We start from the raw sequence: 20,556 nt of genomic DNA, 5'->3' as shown, positions 1-20,556 counted from the left end.
CCCTAATTGGCTTAGGGCCTCACTAAGTTCCTGAAACTGGCTTTGAACTTGTGATCCTTCAGCATCAGCCTCCCAAGCTTCTGAGATTAAAGGCATGCATCACCACACCTGGCTCATAATTGCAGTTTTGACTTATTTGTTAATGTATTTTCAAGGTTTCATTACTTTTCTCATTTAACATAGAACAAGATAGTTAAGTTAATGTAATATAATGTTGCTTATTTGGTAATTGAGGACTTCTCTTTTTAAGTACAGGGAATACTCTTTCTTCTAGACTGTAATTATAGCCATTTATGGTGTCAAATTATACACACAGTATTAGATCTTCAAAACCTTAATAAATTGTGTACACTTATGTTTTGGGGATTTAGTGGCACAAGTATTAAAATGTGAGTTATTTTACTAAAAAAATCCCCTGAATTCACTTTTAGGATCCACTTTTCTGATAATGGTAAGAAACAGAATATTTCAATAGCAAAAAAATTGTATGGGAGAAAATTACTAAATGATTTCAAGTTTATAATTAAGTATTCATGTTCATTTCTATAGTCTTTTGAAGTAGATGTGTTATATAACCATTTTAAGGATAATAAAAATGAACATACAATACTTTATATAATAAATGAGTTAATAATTGTGGATTTTGAAGACTTTTTTCTAAAGACTTTAGTCTTATTTTTTTCCTGAATTCACAACATGTTAGAACCTTATACAATCAAATTCTTTCATATTGGGAAGCAAGTACTGGATTAAAAACACAGGTATGGGATGAAGAACTTAATCTGAGTACATATATTATTGTTGTAGTACATATATCATGTACTTGTGTATCTTGAAAGAAGACTTTTTTTCTGGTAGTCTCTCAGACCTAGTTGGTGTTTTGTTATGGTTCACTTACTAGTAAGAAATAGGATGTATATATTTTTTACAAAAATTATACAATTTGCATCTAAGAATTCAATTCTATTACATATTTTGCCAGTTAGATAAATTTTCTAGTGAATATTTTGTTAAATATGAGAGATGAATGTATTGAACTTAATTCACTGCTTGCCAAATGACTTTTTTATTATTATTAATAATAATTTGATATTATTAATCTTCTCCAAATGGATATTGTGGATATCAGTTCATTGCAAAATGAGTTGGTATATGTTCATATCTTTCTGCATGTGAATTTTTAGAAAGGCAGACATTTCCCTTATGATATATTTAAGTTCTTTTATTTTCAGGGAATGCTGAGACACAAAACAAACTTACCTGGAAAAAATGTGTTCTTAGGTGCCATTCTTGCAGAAGTTCTTAAAAAAAGTATAGAAAGGCAGTTTATATTTTTATAAGCTGTTCTAGGAAGAGATGTTTAAATTTTAATGGTTTTTTCCTTTTTTTTATTGGTAACAGGGATTGAACTCCAGGGATTCTTAACCAGTGATACACATCCTCAGTCTGATTTTACTTTTATTTATTTTGAGATGAGGTCTCAATAAATTGCTGCAGCTACCTTTGAACTTGTGATACTCCTACCTCAGTCTCCCTCTTGGGCTGCTGGGATTATAGGCTTAATATTTCGTATTGTTTGAAAATTGTTTCATGAACTCAGACATACAGAACAACACTACCCATGGTTACTAATCCATGCACTTGGCTTCCATTATATTCAAATCTAGTAAAAATCCACAAAACACCAGCAAACCCAAAAGCAGAAAGTACACTAGAAAATACCTGTTTCAGTTAGTTTTTGTATTACTGTGACCAAAACACCTGACAAGAACAACTTAGAGGAGGAAAAGTTTATTTGGGTCTCATGATGTTTTAAGTCTCAGTCCTTAGATGGCCAACTCCCCTGCTCTGGTCCCAAGATGAGACAGCACATTGTGGAGGAAGGGTACAGAGAAGGAAAGCTGCTCAGCTCATGGAAGGTTCATGAAGCAAAGAGAGAGAAGGGGCTGGGAAAGAGGTTGCTGGGAGATACACCCTTCCAGGACATGACCCCAGTTCTCCAGCCATACCTCATCTGCCTACAGTTACCACCAAGTCAATCCATTTACACTAAGAAGGAATGATTAGGTCACATCTCTCATAATATAACCATTTGCCTCTGAATATTCTTGCATTAACAGAATCTTTTGGGGGACAACTCATATTCAAACCATAAATACTACTATGATCAAAGTCAGCATTCCCAAGGTTATGAAAACCACGTAACATCTGTCTTTCAAATGCTAGTGCTTATCTTTTTCTCAAGATTTAAAAGTCAGAAAGCCAATAAATAGTTTCTTTCCTTAATCAAGTCTATATCTCATTGAGAGTTGTTATGATTATTATAATAATTATAATACAAAAATTAGAACAATTTTAATTACGGGGGCCATTTGCAAAAGCTGTCAATTGTTTACAGTTCATACTAGCAGGTTTGGGTGGCGGTAACATCAGAAATAAGAAAGCTAAAACCTAAAGGTCAGGAAGCTAGTTGTCTCCTAATTGCTGTCCTCATATCTGCAAAATGTCAGAGAACAGAGGGCTAGAACAGGGAACATTCATTTTGCATAAATGTTTTCTACTTCTTTTGATATTTCCGGCAAGTCAGTAGAATGACCAAATGAAATCTAAAATAATGGATGGGAAAGGTGAGGTGGGAGGATTATCCCACACAAGCATTTTGTCTCAGCCTAATTAACATCCAAACATCAAATGGAAAAGTTGAAGAAAAAAATAGAAGAACAAAAATTATAGGGAAATCATATATTGATAAAGAGGGAACATAATTGATAGAAAGGAATGAAAACTGATTTCAGTCATCTTTGACTTCTGATAAGACTGAAAGGACTTACAAAAAAAGCATGAAATTTCTGAAAAGTAAAAGATTACTAGGTCAAAATATTAATATGTGAAATTTGAAAATTACCAAATTTTATATAATATTCAAAGTACTCACCAGTTTTCAGAAGGCAAATTAAGTACTACAGATTACAAGTTCCATAACATAAAAGATACCTTCCTTTTTCCTTGCTTTATTGATTTGTAAAATCCTGAACTCAGTATATCATCCATATATGGTAGTTGATTATAGATAAGATATAGACTTTAAAGAGCATAGATAATTTAAAAATTAATTTTAAATATTCAAAGCTATGCCTAAGTTTTTATCATCTTTACCAGTAGAGGGAAACCATATCATCAATGGTAATTAAAAATAGTTTTTACTCACTCATCTATATGTGTTATTATTCCCCAAATATAGGTTGTCATAGGATAATAACAAACTTCCACATATAGCAGTATAAAAAAATTTAAAACAGAGGATGAAATGAAAAATATACTAAGTGGCATCATATGGTGAACCTATATATATATCCAAATGGATAATAAACTTTGTTACCTCAAATATCAAATGACTGTGACTCTAAATGCTATAATTTATAAGACAGCCAAAGCACTTTCCCTGTGCACACTTGTCATTCCAAACAAATGCAGCCAGGCACGATGGTGCACACCTATAATCCCAGCAACTGGGGAGGCTGAGACAGGAGGATCAAAAATTCAAGGCCAGTATCTACAATTTAGGGAGACTCTATCTTAAAATAGAAAATAAAAAGACTGTGGGTACAGCTCATTGGTAGAGTACTCCTGGGTTCCATTCCTAGTACCACAAAGCAAACAAACAAAACCCACCAACAACAAACACCATCACCAAAAAATCAAATGCAGTTAGCCAGGTGTGGTGGTCCACAATAATTTCAGTGAATCAGGAGGCTTAAGCAGGAGGTTTCCAAGTTCTAGGCTAGTCTCAACAACTTAGTGAGATCTGTCTCAAAAGAATAAAAAAGTGCTGGGGATATAGCTCATGCAGCTTTTGGGTTCAATCTGTACTACTCAAAAAGAGAAAAAAAAACAACAACATATGTTAAATGAAAAAAGTTCAAAAATTGTTAGTATTTTAACATTTATAAATTCTTATGATGCAGCATAAAATATGTTAATAAGTTTAAAGTAATAGATACACAAGAATTTTTTATTTCAATAGCAATACATGGGTAAAAATATGAAAAGCACATTTTTTCTGATTCTAAAAATGGAATATTTATATGATACAGAATATTATAAAAGAATGCATCTGTATTAGTTTTTGTTGCCTTATTTCTGTGTTAAAAGTAAAAGAAAACAAAAGCCATAAAACCCCATATTACAGAAATGTTTAATGCTTAGACTCCTGGGGGATCAGTGAAGGTCTGCTGTTTATAGCCGGCAGGGACACATGCTTCTTTTGGCCTTGACTGAACTCAGATTTGGGGGTCAACTGATATAGTTTTCGTGAAAATCAGAACCTTGTGGCTCTGTTCAATCTCTCTCATCCTCCATCAGGCTAGGCAGATAGGTCCTTCTATCTGGCAATGATAGAAGGCAAAACCTAAGGCAATGCTAATTCCCAAAACACTTTTCAAGCCTCCTGCATGTACCATATCATCAGCTTCTCATTGGCTAGCATGAGTTACATGGTCAGACTTGGCTTCAGATTTAAGGGAAATACTACAAAGTTACATTTCAGAGAGGTTGAATAACGGCATGGGTGGCAGAGAAAAGAGCAGTGGCGTCAAGAACAGATGTGTATCTGTTATATGGAATGAAACATTTCAGAAGAGATAAATTTTGTCTAAAATAATTTCTGCAAGGATGTATCTATGTAAAAATATACAATTTATTCTAACAGATATTTTTACTTTTACTGATAGTGCTTTAAAAAAGTACAGGAGAATATACTTTTAATAATTATTTCTAATTATTTTTTTTATGTTGGGGTCATATATTTTGACTATAATGAGAGTAATCAAAGGTTATTTGTAGGAAAAAAAGAACCATACATGGCAAATTATTCATTAATCATTGAGATAGTTTGAGATAAATTCATGTGCCTCAATTATTTTTCACAAATTAAAACACACCATAAATATTTTTAAAATCTGTAATAGCTCCTTAAAAAATCAGAAAATTAAAAATTAAAATATTGTTTTAAAATCTAGTTTGACATTTCTCTTTTAGGGAAAGAGGACTTTCCCTAAAAATTTAATTTAATTATAAATTATGGATAATTTATAATCCATAATCCAAAGATATGATAAAATCAATGTTTGGAAAGAATATTTAGAACATATAAACATATACACAATATATTATATCAAAGTATATGATAATTTATGTTGTAATAGTATATGATATAATTTGTGTACATACATGTATATGTCCTTGCTAGAATTAACTGCTAAAAATAAATGCCTAAATAAAATCAAAGAATAAAATGTATTTCATCAGTTTGTTAAGATGGAAGTTCAAGTAGCTTATTTTGCTTACCTTTCTTGGACTACCTTATTCTGACTAAATTACAATGTTCCTGTTTGGTTCAAGACTGATAATAACATATTTAAGAAAGCCAGTCCATAACATAATATTTTGTTCTATCTAGGATTATTTGTCTTGACAAAAAATAGTGTATTTATAAATGAGATAATAATAGTTTTGTTTTTATTGAAAAAACTAAGCTAATAGAGTAAGTCTCTTTTATACTAGATTTAAAATATTAGAAACTGTAATTTCATATTCAGTGAAGTACATCATATGTATTTTGACTTGAATTTAATTTCCTTTGCTGTGCACTATAAGACTATTCATTTTCTATTGCTAGTATAAGAAATTACCACAAATTAAGTAGCTTTAAATAAAAAGTTATTATGTATGTCAGCTATCTGAGAAGGCTTAGCTGGGTCCTCTGCTTAGAATCTGAGCTAAAATCTGTCAGCATATCTGGGTGCTACCTGGAGGCTCTCTGGGAGAAAGCATGCATCTAGGCTCATTCAGGTTGTGGGCAGAAGTTTGTCCCAGATGGCTGTCGGACTGAAGTTCCCAAGTTTGAGATAAATTCGTGTTCCCATTTCAGTCCTGAATGACTGTTGGGTGGTGTGTTTCTCAGCTTTTGAAGGTCACCAATGACTCCTGATACCCTTCGTCTACTTTTTTCTTTACTTTTCTTCCTTCCATCCTTCCTTCCTTCCTTTCTTTCTTTCTTTTTCTTTTTCTTTTCTTTTTTTTTTTTTTTTGTATCAGGGAGTGGACCCAGTAGTGCTTAACCACTAAGCAATCCTCAGCTCTTTTATGTTTTAATTTGAGATGGGGTCTTGCTAAGTTGCTGAGGCTGGCTTTGAACTTGCAGTCCTCCTGCCTCAGCCTCCCAAGTCGTTGGAATCACAGGCATGCACTACCATGCCTGGCCCCTTCCTTCATTTTCAAAGCCAGCAAGGTAGATCAAGTTTCCTGTTGATTTGAGTCTCTCTGTCCTATATCTGCCTCATTTCTCCTTTTTTAAGAGTTTAAACTGATATAGTTTTCGTGATATAGTTTTAAGAGTTTCTGAAATGATACTAAACCCACCTTCAGGAAAATTGCCCAATTTCAAGTATATTCACAAGTTCCAGAATTTGGGCATAGAAAGATATCTTTGTGAGACAACTTTGTCTACCAGTAGAATTCATTAAACATCTGCAATGTGAGAAAGAACTGTCAAAACTCATTACTTAAAATAATAATTGAAGTAGTTAAACTTTATATTGAATACCAAGCAGTGTGCTAAGCACTATTTATGAATTATCTCAATTAGTTTTTTGTATGAGATAAAAATTATTATTTTAACCACATTGGAAAAGAGGAAACTGAGTCTTAAGCATGTTTTCTAAGTGCCTGGAACAGGATGCAGGTCTTAGTTTGTGTAAGTATAACAGAATACTTGAGACTGGGAACTTGTCAAGAAAAAAAAACATCTATTTCTTACAATTCTGGAGGATGGGAAGTCCCAAACAGAGGGCTGATAGGATGAGGGTCTTCTTCCTGCATCATAGCTTGGGAAAGGCCTCATAGGAAAGAGAGCAGGAGCTAGCAAGCTCACATCTCTCTTCCTCTTCTGATAAAGCCACTAATCCCTTCGTGGGAGTCCCACCCCCATGACTCCATGTAATCCTAATTGCCTCCCAAAGTACCCCTCTCCAAATACCAGAAATTTGGAGAGGGGTAAGAATTTGAGAATAAATTTTCCAACACATAATCTTTGTAAACACATTCAAACCATAGCAGTACACAAACCACGAAACCTGAGTGTAACTGCTACATAGCATTCCTTTCTTTAAATGGTCGCTCTGATTGCTTTAGCCATAAAATGTTTGATCATGACATCTGAAATCTTTTTTTTTTAAAGAGAGAGAGAGAGAGAGAGAGAGAGAGAGAGAGAGAGAGAGAGAGAGAATTTTTTTATATATTTATTTTTTAGTTTTCGGCAGACACAACATCTTTGTATGTGGTGCTGAGGATCCAACCCGGGCTGCACACATGCCAAGAGAGCGCGCTACTGCTTGAGCCACAAGCCCAGCCCTTGAAATCTTTTTTAAAAAATTTTTCTCCAACTAATACTGTATGTATTACAAAATAATTTGTTTTGGGCAAAAACATTCTATAATAAGAACTATATTTATTAATATATATAAGTTTTGTGTTCAGAATTGTCAGTGCCAAAATTTACTGAAAATGTACCTAAGAACTGTTTTTATCTGCCACCAACATTATTTTTTTGCCCTGGACAATTTGAGCATTGCCTTAATGAATGCAATTGTGAGTGGGCAATATGGATAAAGGTCACTAGGGGGTGGGTTAGCAGGGGTTACATTGAATAAGACCTGGAAAGACACTGAGTTGAAGTCGCTAAATTAGGGGAAATTTTACATGTCAAAATCTTATATTGAAAAAAGACAAAGCAGGGTGAACCAGCATCAGAAGCAGAACCTCTTGTGAATACTTGTGCCTACATGAGTGACATAACTGAGGACAACAGGGCCCAGAGAGAATTGAAGCAGGCAGGGATGACGAACACTACACTACAGCAAACACATTGTCCTTGCAGGGAGATCCCCTCTCCTTGCTAAAGACAACAAAATGTTAAAACATAAACAAACCACATACACACAAACATATAGCAAATGGAGGCAGTACCATATGTTTTAAGGGAAGCTTTGAGTAATTTTGAGAAGGGTCTGTGCTGCCAGCATTGAAGTTTGCAATAAACAGTGAGCTATTCAGAAAAGGAAGGCTGATTAAGCTATGTGCCTGAGAGAACTGGGAGTGGTGCATACTTTTTATTTCTCTCTGAATTTTGTAGAACTCAGTATAGATAATAAATCATGTAATTGCATATCTATGGAGTCACTCCTGTTCGAACAGCTTGTAAAATTTGGGTGAAAGCAGATGTTCAAGCACTTTATTTGGGATTGCAGCAGGTTACTGCTTAGATGCGCTACCTGTCACTGTTTCCTACCCCAAAGTGGATAGGTGGCAAGGTAAACAGTAGACACCCCATCATTTTTCCTTCTTTGTATGAGTTAGAAAAAGAAAGCTGTCAGCAGCATGTAGGATGCAGAGGTAGATACATGGGAATAAACCACAAAGTTGCATCCTACTGCACAACAGAGCATCAGGATCCATTTTATATCTGTTCCTTGATTTGTTAATTTGCCATCATTTGAACCCATTTCTGTCTAATTAGCTCCCTTGTTGAGATTTATGTCCTGCAATGTGTTTATCAGTTCTTACTCTTGGCCCAATTGACTACCTAATTCTGCCCCTTAAATTTGTACTTCTCATTATGCTCATCAATTTTCAAATGAGGTCTGATGACAGAAATGTATTCATAGTTCTTAAGAGATATATATATATGTATGATGTCAATTTGAATATATATTCCTCCTAAATACCAAACCATATTTTATGAGAAGGTGATAAATTTTAGGGAGGACACTTCAATAATAAAACAATCATAATAATTGAATTTTGCTTTTTATTAATTTATCAAGTAGATATCAAAAATGTCAGTATTCAAACATGATTACAGTCATTGTATTGGCTTGGTGGTATGTGATAAATTAGAGCCATGCTCAGATTAGAATTCTGTACTACAACATGTAAATTTACCACAAATCCATATCTTAAATAGTCATTTTTTAATTCTTTTGAAATTATGTATAGTTTATATTTCAAAATAGTCTTCTCAAAAAGAGATCTGTCATTATAAAGCCCTTAACCATGAACAAATTTGGCTTTACCTTAAAACAAAAGTCTATTCTGTGTCCCTAATATATTAAAGGAGATGTGAAATGGAAATTTTTATATTCATAACACCACAAAATCCTTGTAAATTGCTGAAACGTGAAATAACCAAATAAACTTTATTATTGAAATGAGTTTTAAGAACATAAATATGTAATATAACTTCTTAAACTTGTTAAACCATAAGGAACTATAGCAATTTTATAGCATGAAGCACAGTACATATAAAACTATGTAGCGTGAAATATTCAGCTGCTAAGGTAGCAGGAAGATTCCAAGAGATACTTTCATAAATCAGGAAATAGTTAACCTGTTTCATTGAGCTTTCTCATTCACTTATCAAAGTTGTGGTGACTGACTTCCTCTGTCTTTGGGGTTTATCAATTTTCTTTTCATAAAGACTGTATGCAATTTAAAATGATGTCTTTTACACATTACAATGTTTGACAACCTCTGGAGAAAATGGAAATGGTAATGTATAGGTTGTAGGTGTGGATGGGTGTGATACCTTTCTTCACCCATTAAAGATCTTAGCCAACACTTATATAACAGAAGACAGAGTAACAGAGAAAAGCACAACAAATTTAAGTAATGAGATTTATACTTATAAGAGCTTTAGGAAACGAAAACCCAGGGAAAACTATGTTTATGTTTAGATCCAATGAAAAATGGACAGTTATGTAGAAAAGTGTATGATTTATGGTCAAATAGGCTGATGGGGAAATCCAGAAAGATGTGTCTGTTCACATTCTTCCTGGCTTCTCTGTGTAGCATTTTTCATTCCTGGGTTAGGGGGCAAGACCCTTCCGGAATCAGGGTCAAAAAAGGAGTAGAGAGTGACCTCTCTAGGCATTCTGGCTACTTTGGGGAAGTATGACTCGCTTTGGGGAAGAAGAATTTTTATTTCTATGATTTGCTTCGTGGAGAGAGACCCTGGAGGCAGAGGGACAGGATAGCAGGAGGTCAGAGAAATCCTTTTTTCAAGGGTCTTTCCAATCTCCTTCAGCTCAGAGTATTCAGCATGGCAGGTGCCATAGTTTGGAGTATCATGCTTAAGTAAAAAGACAAGATAAATTATATCACATTTTAAAGCATACAGTGGAACAAATGGTTAAGTGACTTTTGTTCAAAGCTACTAGTTTCTGGTCTTAAGAATTTTTTTAGAGCTAATTAGAAAATGGCCTGGCATTTGAACTTACTAAAGTAGAATCCACCTGCCTTCCATCCTGCTAAGAAACACAGATATCCAGCTGTGCAATAGCATTAGGGGAAAAGTGTGCTGATGAAGTTGGGGTCATGGGGCCTTAGGAAAGGTTATTAAGCTGCATATTTGCATATACCCTGACTTTTCATAAATGACTTCTCAGTTGAATGTTATAAAATGTAAATGTTTAGATTTATGTTTAGGGAATTTTTTTCTTATAAAATTGAAATCTATAAATTTCAAATAATCACTTATGTTAGTATATAGAAAAGGCAAAAACAGTATTATCCTCCTTTAGCCATTTTATTAAGTTTAGCTAAAATTTGACTTTATACAGCCTGAAGATTTTTACTAGAGGACTGATTGTGTTTGAAATTAAACTAAAACTTTACTATAAAAGTTAAGTTTTGCTACCTGAAGAATAAAATACAGGGTTTTGGAAAATTGCTTCTTAACATGGGATTATAAAGACCAACAATTTATATCATGTTAAAATGGATCTGAGTTGAGGTTTTAAAGTGATAATATTCAAGAATATTATAATGTCATATATCATAGGTGAAATTCAGTCACAATATCTATTAGGTCTAAGTAATTGTTCAGATCTTGGGCTGCTTCTTGCCTTTCCAATATTGTGATCAATAGGTAGCCAGGCAAGGGGAGGACTATTGGTACTTCTTTCCGGCTACAAATTCAATGTAAATATATTGTTGGAAGAACATTGAACAAGAAAAAGAAAAGGGAGGCTTAGATTTTATCACAATGCTTAAAGGCATTATTAATTAGAACAGGAACTGTGAAAATACCCTACCTACTTAATAAAAATTAAAGTATTACATTCCAGACCCTGGCAATATAAATCCTATTCTGATTTGAATAAAATTTACATCATAATTTTTAAAACTTAAAATGCCAAGGAAGTAATAATATTTCATTTTATTATATTTTCCTAACAATGTTCTGAACGTGAGTGAGACTCAACATCATATTTTGACAGATTTTACTTATTGTGATTTGTACACACATTTATTTTATGACTTATTGTGTTTACCTTGGCACTTTAAGTACACCAGTTACTCAATAGTCTTTAATGGCAAAGAAACTATGGGCTTTCTTTTATTGAAGATAGTGGTGAAAATATGAATACATTAAAGTGATATCTGTCATAATAATGAGGAGCTGCAGGTTAAATAGATCTAAAGTCATTATCTTGAGTTATCTTTGCTTCTTGTTCTCAACTTTCCATTTTCCACACAGCAGCTAGAGAGATCTTTTTTAAAAAATAGCAGTGATTTATCATTCACCTACAGTATTCATCCAATTTCCATTAATAATAATAAAACACCTGTTGCTGGATAATATATGAAGAGGTTTATTTATCTCATAGTCCTTGAGGTTCAAGAGCATGGTGCTGGCTTTTGCTCAGTTCTAGTGAGGGTCTCATCCCAGATGGTATCGCCATGGAAGGAGCACATGTAGAAGAGATCACAGGCAAGTATCCAGACAAATTACGGTATTAGGCTCACTTTTCTATATTAACCCACTCTTGTGAAACAAATTCCACAAGACCAACATTAATCCCTTCCAAGGGTAGCACCTTCAGTGACGCAATCACCTCCTCATAGGCCCTACTTCTTAAAGGGTCTACCACTTCTCACATTGACATACTATCCCCAAGCCTCAAACACAACTTTTGGGGAACACATTCAAACAATATTCAGAAAACCATAGCACCTACTTAAAATCATGAAATGAATTCAGAACAAACCCTAGCCTTCTTTCCCAGCCTCCAAAGCCCTACATGACTTGGTAGTAGCCCTCCTTGAACCCCTCATCCACTCCAACCCAGTTTTCCTTGCTGGCTCTCTTTAGTCATCCTGGCCTTCCTGTGTCCCTTGGACACACTGAACCCTTTCAGCCCTAGCACTTTTGCACTTGCAGTCACCTGTGCTGGCACTGTCTGCTCTTAGGTCATCCTAAAGGTGCTTCCTCCTTTTCATTCTGGTTTCACCTAGAGCTCCATGTCCTCACTGAGAACTCCTCTGGTTACCTAATTAAAAACAGCCTTCTCCCCAAATCATTGTCGTATTACTTTCTTGTATTTTCTTTAACTGAATTGTCTTGTTCAATTAATTTGCCCCCCGCCAATGTGAGGTTCAAAGATGTCTTTTTTGCATACTACACTATAGTTTCTCAAATAATATTTGTGGAAATAATGAGAAAAGATGCATGTTAGAATGCTCTGTAAATCCTGATACACATTTGAATGTAAGATGTAGTTTACAGCAGAGGACTCTTACACGCATTTTTTCCTGGCAGGCCAGATAAAAGCATTTATAATATGTGAGTGTGCCTTTTTTTTTTTTTTTATTTAAGAACAAACAGGTAAGTGGTCACATAATGTTCATGGGGTGTGCATTTTGCTATTGATTTATTTTCAACCCAGTATGCATCTTCTGTTTTGGCAATAATTAGACCTGTAAACAGAAGTGAAGGAAACATTTACAAGCTGAGTGACTTAAAGGGAAGACACAGGTATTTAATTAGTTTTTCTTCTGACAATTTTTTTTATTAATATCTTCTCTTTTGAAAAACCTAACAGTGATGCTTATGTCACCACTCTACTGATAATTAATAGTGTTCGCCGTACACCTCCACACATTCCTTCCAGAATATCCTTGAGTAACAACACCACTGGAAAGAAGAATTTCAGTTACCGAGAACTTTTGAAGTATACATCATGCAGTCTATTATAAGGAATGTGTCTTATTACAAAAGAGACAAAATTCTCTGCCAGAGAACAATATTTTATGTAATATGCCAGGTGTATTGTTTAACAAAATATTTTATGGATACATTATTAGGACACGACGTGAGTAAGAAGCAGGATTAGCATTCACCCACATTTTCTTTTTTTGAATCTCTAAGATGTTTTCCTGTACTATTTTCATCCTAGTTCACAAGCTTATTAACTTAGAATGAGGTGACAAGGCCTTTGTCTTCATATCTTATAATTATAATTAATAGTAAGTTAAAGGGAAGCAGAAAGTTTATATTCAAAGTTTAAAGTAAAATGACTTTGTGGCACTTAGAGCAGGCGCCAGGAAGACATTAAGTAAGAACTTTTTTTTCTTATTAATTAGAACTTTTTGAAGACACCTTTGAGAGGGAAAGTACACTATAGATATAAGAAGAACATCTATTTATGTGCAGAGTTTGAAGGATGGTTCATGCTATATTCACGTTGGCCTTCTGAAGACCTAGCAAGGTCCATTTCTCACTATCAGCAACTACTTTGTGCCAGTTGCGTGGGTGAAGGCACAGGTAAGAGTGGACGTATATATAGTCTCCACTGTTTCCCTCAGTATATTCTAGAAAACCATATCATGAAAAATAATTCACAAAATTTCTTATGTTCACTTGTGAAATTATTGTTTACAGTGGATTTAGCATTTGTGAAAAACATTTTATATATATCAACTTAGTTTTTCTTTGCAACAGTCCTGTGAATCACTTCCACTTTTATCTACTTTTTGCAAATGAGCCAAGGTTGAGAGGTTCTACAACACAATCAGCTAGTAAATAAGTTTTAAGTCATTTTTCAAATCTAGGCTGGCTGGCCCCTAGTGATAATATTCACTGAGTTTTCATTGTGTACCTGGCACTTTTCTAAGCCCTTTCCATGTATTTACTTTCTTTATTCTCACAACAAATCTGTGCTACCAGTACTTGAGTATTCTCATTTTTCAGATAAGAAGCTGAGGCAAAAGTAAGAGAAGGAAGTTATCTAAAGATACACAGCTAGTAAAGCCTGGAGCAAGAGTCTAAACTCACATCCTCCTCCAGAGCCCATACTGTGAAACATCCGTCTATTCCATATCATGCAAATGCTGTAGAAATGGGGATCAGCAAAGTATGACCTATGGGTCAAATCTGGCCTATCACTTGGTTTTGTAAATAAATTTTTATTGGAATAGACCATGCTCTTTCATTTCTGTTTTGTCTATTGATGCTTCCATGCTACTAAGGTAAAATTAAATACTTGCAACAGAGAATAGAACCCATAGCCTGAGATATTTCTCATCTGGCTCCAGACAGGAAAACTTGCTGACCTGTGCTTCAGACCACAAGCACTTTGCTCTCAATTGTCTTTGTTTAATCTACCCCTCCATCACTCTGGACATATCCAGTGCCTAGGTTCCAGAAAAGAACAAGTCACAATAGTTGTAGCTCTTGACACATTATTAGAAAATGTTTTCAGAAACCAGTTCTTTAGAATTTTCAAAATGAATCTCAGTAAATGAGAACATTGTCTGTTATTGTCATCTAGAAAAGGAAAAGACAATTGAGGTTCCAAGTTCACTATACTGAGAAAAGATGGTCTATAGAGACAGTCTGTTCAACCTCATCCATCCTGGTTGTGACATTTCCTAGCTTTGTGATCTTGCTCAGGTCACCTAACCTCTGTGTGTTCCAGTTCAAAAATGGAGATGACATTACACCTAACTCACAGGAGTATTATAACCATTCAATGAGTTAATATATGCAATTTAGGGATCAGGAACTGACTCCTATAAGGTATTAGTTGTTATTCCTGTTCTTCAGATTCTTCAAAAGATTGATTATTTTCAGATCAGCAGAATGGTAAAATGGAGACCTGAATATAGTGGGGAAATCTTCAATGAGCAAATAGCCTGTGGAATTGATGCCTATTACATATTCTTTTACATTTGTTCTCTATAGAGACTTCTATGAAACTAACTGAATAAAATGTCAATACCCTCTGACAGCTTAATAAACAATATAAGACTTATAACATTTGAGCAAGAAAATAAAGATTTCAAATGCAGCATATAGTCCATCTTCCCAGAAGCCTATGTAAACAGATCACAGGAGCCATGCCACTAACACCCTGTGGTTTCTCCTACAGCATCAGAGCATCTTAACTGCAAAGGGTAGGGTCTCCTATTCTTTTGAGATTGGTGTCTGGTGGTACCCAGCTCTGATCTATATGCTGACAGTTCCTAGACAGGTTAATTACTTCAGATGTAATAATAATAAATGGCTTAAAGAGTTAGTGGGAATGATAATTATTACATGACAGCTCTAGAAAAAGAATTATTGTTATTTATAATATACAGAAACAAGGAAAGATTCATACTTATTGGAAGTAATTGAAATCATGAGCCTCAAAGCCACACTATCTTGGATTCAAAGTCAGCCTTCATCCATTTTACTGAATATGAACTTGAGCAATTTATATAATATCTGGACCTTTGTCTACTTAGACATAAAATAACAATACTAAAAGAACCAACATCAAGCACGTAGTCATACAATGACAAACATTTACTGACTAGCTACTATGTGCCAACCACATATGTTTTGAGCATAGCAAAATAGGTAAATAAGCACCTGCTCTCATGAGCTTTCATTCTACTAGGAAGAACTCTTTAGTAAAGGGGGAGTACATTAAGTTTTCAAACAATGTTAAATATTATTACCATTAAAGGTTGATGATGATAATGATGATGTTGTTGAGGTCAGACAAGTGCCTCATTATGAATTTGGTAGTAATGCTGAATGTCTGTATGTGGGGAAGTATTTCTGGTTTGTGTCTCTAACATGTGTTTCCCATGTCCCATGAGTTATCTGTACTGTGATTTGCAATTCTTGATTGAGGGTCTTTTTTATTAAGACTTACTGATGCCCTAAAATATTATATTGTTTGAAAAATCGAAAATCAGTGCCTGAATGAGATATTTGCAGAATTATCAGGAAAGGTCATTTGCAGAATATATATATACACACATTTGTAGAATATATATATATATAGTATGTAGATATATTTATGTATATTTAATTATATATAATTTTATAATATATCTATATCTATATCTATATCTATATCTATATATATATATATATATATATATATATATATATATATATATATATCTAGGAACTGTCAGCATATAGATCAGAGCTGGGTACCACCAGACGCCAGTCTCAGAAGACTAGGAGACCCTACCCTTTGCAGTTAAGATGCTCTGATGCTGTAGGAGAAACCACAGTGTGTTAGTGGCATGGCTCCTATGATCTGTTTACATAGGCTTCTGGGAAGATGAACTATATGTTGCATTTGAGATCTTTATTTTCTTGCTCAAATGTTATATAAAATATATGTGTAAGGCCAAATCTTCTGACAATGAAATCATGAAGAAGGAAAGTAATTTGCACCAACATTCCTATCACACCTCAGACTTCAAAAGCTATTGCCACAGTGTGTGATTAAATGCTTAGTTAAGATAGGCAGCAAATTTTGAATGGACTACATGAACATAAAAATGTGTGTTATATTTTTTCTATTTTGCCATTAGTTATTAATCTTTTACTGTGTCTAATTTATAAATTTAACCTTATCATAGGTATGTATTGATAGGAGAAAACACTGTAGATGTAGTTTGTCACTATCCATGGATTATGCATCCTGTGGTGGTCTTGAAGTATACCCCTCACAGATAAGGGGGAGGGATACTTTTTTAAATTGGTTCACTATATTTTTCCATAGTAGTTGGATTCATTATTCTGTATTTGTACATATGTACAAAATTATTGCTCAATCCCCTTCTCGAGTACCTTCTCTTCCCTTTCTCTTCTCTCCTACCCCCCCCATGATTCACATGCTCTCTTCTATCATTGTTATTATTTTAATTAGTACATTATTATAATTTATATGTAAATATATGTGTATGTATGTATGATTCACTGTGGCATATTTGTACATGGACACAGCCTCATCGAGTAGCTTTTGTTCCCAGTACTTCCATACCCCCCTCCTACCTCCCTCTGCATCTCCTTCCTCTACTCTATTCGTTTCCTTTCCTTTTTTGCGAAATACACGGAGGGCTACTTTATGTGTGTATGTATGTGTGTGTGTGTGCATGCACAAGCATATGTTAGACATTAGATAAGGAATCAGGAAATCAGTCCCTGTGGAGTGGAAATAGAAGTCACCATGGTACAGAGAAGTCCACAAAGTGGAAGGAAGGAGAATTGGAGAAAAATACTTCCAAACTGATTGTCTACTAGCGGGTTTCTGTTTTTCCCTTAACTTCTACAAATAGCTCCCCTCACAAAAGTCATTTTGGAAACTTATCTTTCAAAGTTCGTAAAGACATCAATGAGTTTAGTTATCTTCTCTTAAAGAGGGTAATTTATCATCTAGTCAAGTGTGCATGTGTCTGCCAGGGAAACTGTGCACCAACATACATCATCCTCAGTAGCTTCAAGGATTTGGTTTGCTTTCTTGTATGTATTTGAATATAGAATTCATTTCAATCTGACATTTTTACCTCTCATCATATTTTTCTTCTAATTAAGTTCCATAAATGTATCCTCTACCCAGTTTCAACCATAATAAATTTTTTCTTGAATTGGCCTCCTGAAAGTCACAAACCAACATTATGATGAATTGCAAAATGAATAATTTTCTTTCTACTGTGTTTATTTTGAGTAGTAAAATATTACAAAAAATGAAACAGTGTTTCACTAGAAAAAAGGCCTTTCCCATAGCGATTGCAGTGCTGTGAACTTAACACAGATACTCCTTGAATTCCAAAACCATATTGGTCTAATCCAAGAAAATGACTTTTCATCTCACAACCGGGGACTTAATGATATTGGTAGAAGAGAGAGATAACGAAAAAAGTTTTGCTCTCATGTAAGCCCTAGAGTTACACAATTATGGACCAGAGCCATAATTTCTTTCAACCTAAAAATCTATATTGTAGAAGAAAAATAACAAGGCCATTCATAGAATGGATTATGGGAAAAAAGAATATGTGATTGCTATTTTCTAAAGTCATCATTTGTTTCCTTGTACTATCTAGGGAAGTACATGTTTTCCATCTTTGAGTTGAAATGGTCCAACTGAAATTGAACCATTTGTTGCTAATATTTAGGCTTGTATTTTAATAGGTGCTTAACATTGGACACATTTGTTCCCATTACATTGTAAGGTGTAGATGGAACTCTATATAAATAAAATTAAAGCATTGCAGTGGATAAAATATCAGGCATTAACCTTGTAGATTCTTGATTTTAGAATAGTTTAGCTTCAATATTTAAATAGTTATGATGATCAGAGCCTGGTTCAAATAATAGTGCTTAATGTGTTAATCATTAATTTTGCATATGTCTTTCTCATTTCCCTCTATGCCTTTGTAGAATGGGAATTGCTTTATGCATCTTGAATACATTACTGTAATTTGTTGTACTGTGCATTGACTGAAGTCAGTTAAAGTGGTGTGTTAGCACAGAATTTGTGCTCCTTCACTTTGTATAGATAGTGGGCCACATAGTTAATGTTTCATTTATAGTATTTATTATAGAACTTTGGTAATGTGGTTGTGATTCATGATCTTGTCCTAGATATTGCCTGATTTAAGACAAACTATCATTGGAACAGAATTTTGATTGTTTATAAAAAGCATGGCCACCGGTCCAACTATTCTAACACCAACATATCACTGGAATTACATTTCCTCTTTAAAAGAAAAAATATAATTATGGTCTTAAAGCCAGAATTAGTCATGAACAGTCTTCTAAACCAACTACTTCTTTTGGCAAATGAGGAATCTGAGGTCCAGTGAGGTTATTACATTGATGACCATCAGAAGCTCCTCTTGTTAGAGCTACAGTAGTTGTGGAATGGGCTTCCTCTGACTTCTGGGACAGCACTGGGAACCACCCTGCCTTGATGAAAAAGGACCACCACTGCCATTTCATGTACTCACATTCTGAAACCATTTGCACTTATCGCCCCCTGACACTTCTTCTCTCTCCCATTGCAGTATCATCATCCACCCCTGCAAAGACATTTTAGTCTCCTGCAGCGAGGATCGCCTCTGGAAGGTGGTGGGCCTCCCAAAAGGCAATGTACTTCTCACAGGATTCGGCCACACTGACTGGCTTTCAGACTGCAGCCTCCATCCCAGGTCAGTGCACATGACCCCAGAAATAGCTAATTCCTACAGGAAATGCTCTTGTTTACCGTTTCCTCACTCCGCTGGCCTTGACTATGACTTTTCTCTCTGCAACTTTATACCTCCCATAGAATTTAGAAACATGTAGATAATTGTGCCTTTGACTTTTGTTATATTGACTTTAGATTGATTGCTTTTGATATTTGGTACATGTAAGTCCACATGCTGATGCATTTAACAAGAGTAATAAGCTTCTCAGGGCAAGCATTATTAATGCTCCTTATGCTCACAAGTCCTGAAAAGGCATATGGATTTCCAGTCAATAATGCATGCCAGTGTTTACTTTGCCTCTGCTAATCTTGCAGGTTTTCCTTTTAGAATTAAATCATCTACCAGAAAAGATCAGAAGGCAGTGATCAATTTCTTTAAAAATTCAAGGACACTCAAGATATTTAAGAGAGTAAAGCAGTTCTGAAAACATTGAGCTCTGTAATTTTCAGAGTGCACTGAAATTTTGTACCCCAAAGATAAAAGGCAGAAGAAAGGACATTGTAAACACAGAGATGCAAGGCTTCTGGTGGACTGAAAGCTCTGTCCACAGTTTCTGTGGTCAGCTCCTACCACCAATCCCATTTTCTGTTTTTCTTAATATTTTTAAACATTCTTGAGTTCATCTGTTGCTAACATCACTCTAAACTACTCCTGGACATCTGTAGTTCTTGATGCAGTTTCTAAACTACTCCATTTGGGAATTTTGTCCTTAGGAGGACTCTTTATTCATTTTCATGAAATTTCTTTTTCTTTATCCATCTTTGTTTTATCTTTGGTATGAATGTCAATGAAATTAGATTGGAAAAAAATAAACTTATAGAGAAATTTATAAGTTAATGACAAGACTGAACTAAACAGATGTTTTAGTTTTAATTTTTAAAACTCTTCTCAAAATTTAATTTATCCTTAGTACTAGATGTTTGAACTTAATTTATGAACATGAAGAGAATCCCACATCTGATAAGCAGAGCTGTGACACCCTCTCACCTCTGAGAAACATGAAGCCCATCTTGCAAGCAGAGACAACACAATTAGAAGTGTAGTCTATCACTTATATAGCTACTGGGCATACTAATCAGATTTTGATAATGCCCTGTTACCATGACAGCCAGTGACTCAGAAATTTTCTCATTAGTGCTTGACCAGCAATGGTCCTTTTAATAGATCTTCTGTTTCCCC

At 34.5% G+C, this 20,556-nt stretch overlaps 1 protein-coding gene across 1 annotated transcript in view; it reads left to right on the top strand.

The window, feature by feature from the left end:
* Nucleotides 1-20,556, top strand: part of Spag16 (sperm associated antigen 16) — an 895,679-nt gene that overhangs the window by 398,528 nt on the left and 476,595 nt on the right. The window contains exon 11 of the mRNA XM_076866456.2: nucleotides 19,195-19,338. Within this exon, the coding sequence (XP_076722571.1) occupies nucleotides 19,195-19,338 (144 nt within the window). The remainder of the gene's footprint in view (nucleotides 1-19,194; nucleotides 19,339-20,556) is intronic.

The sequence above is a fragment of the Callospermophilus lateralis genome, chromosome 9 (assembly GCF_048772815.1).
Source record: "Callospermophilus lateralis isolate mCalLat2 chromosome 9, mCalLat2.hap1, whole genome shotgun sequence".
Lineage (NCBI taxonomy): Eukaryota > Metazoa > Chordata > Mammalia > Rodentia > Sciuridae > Callospermophilus > Callospermophilus lateralis.
This window is presented reverse-complemented; position numbering and strand designations above follow the sequence as displayed.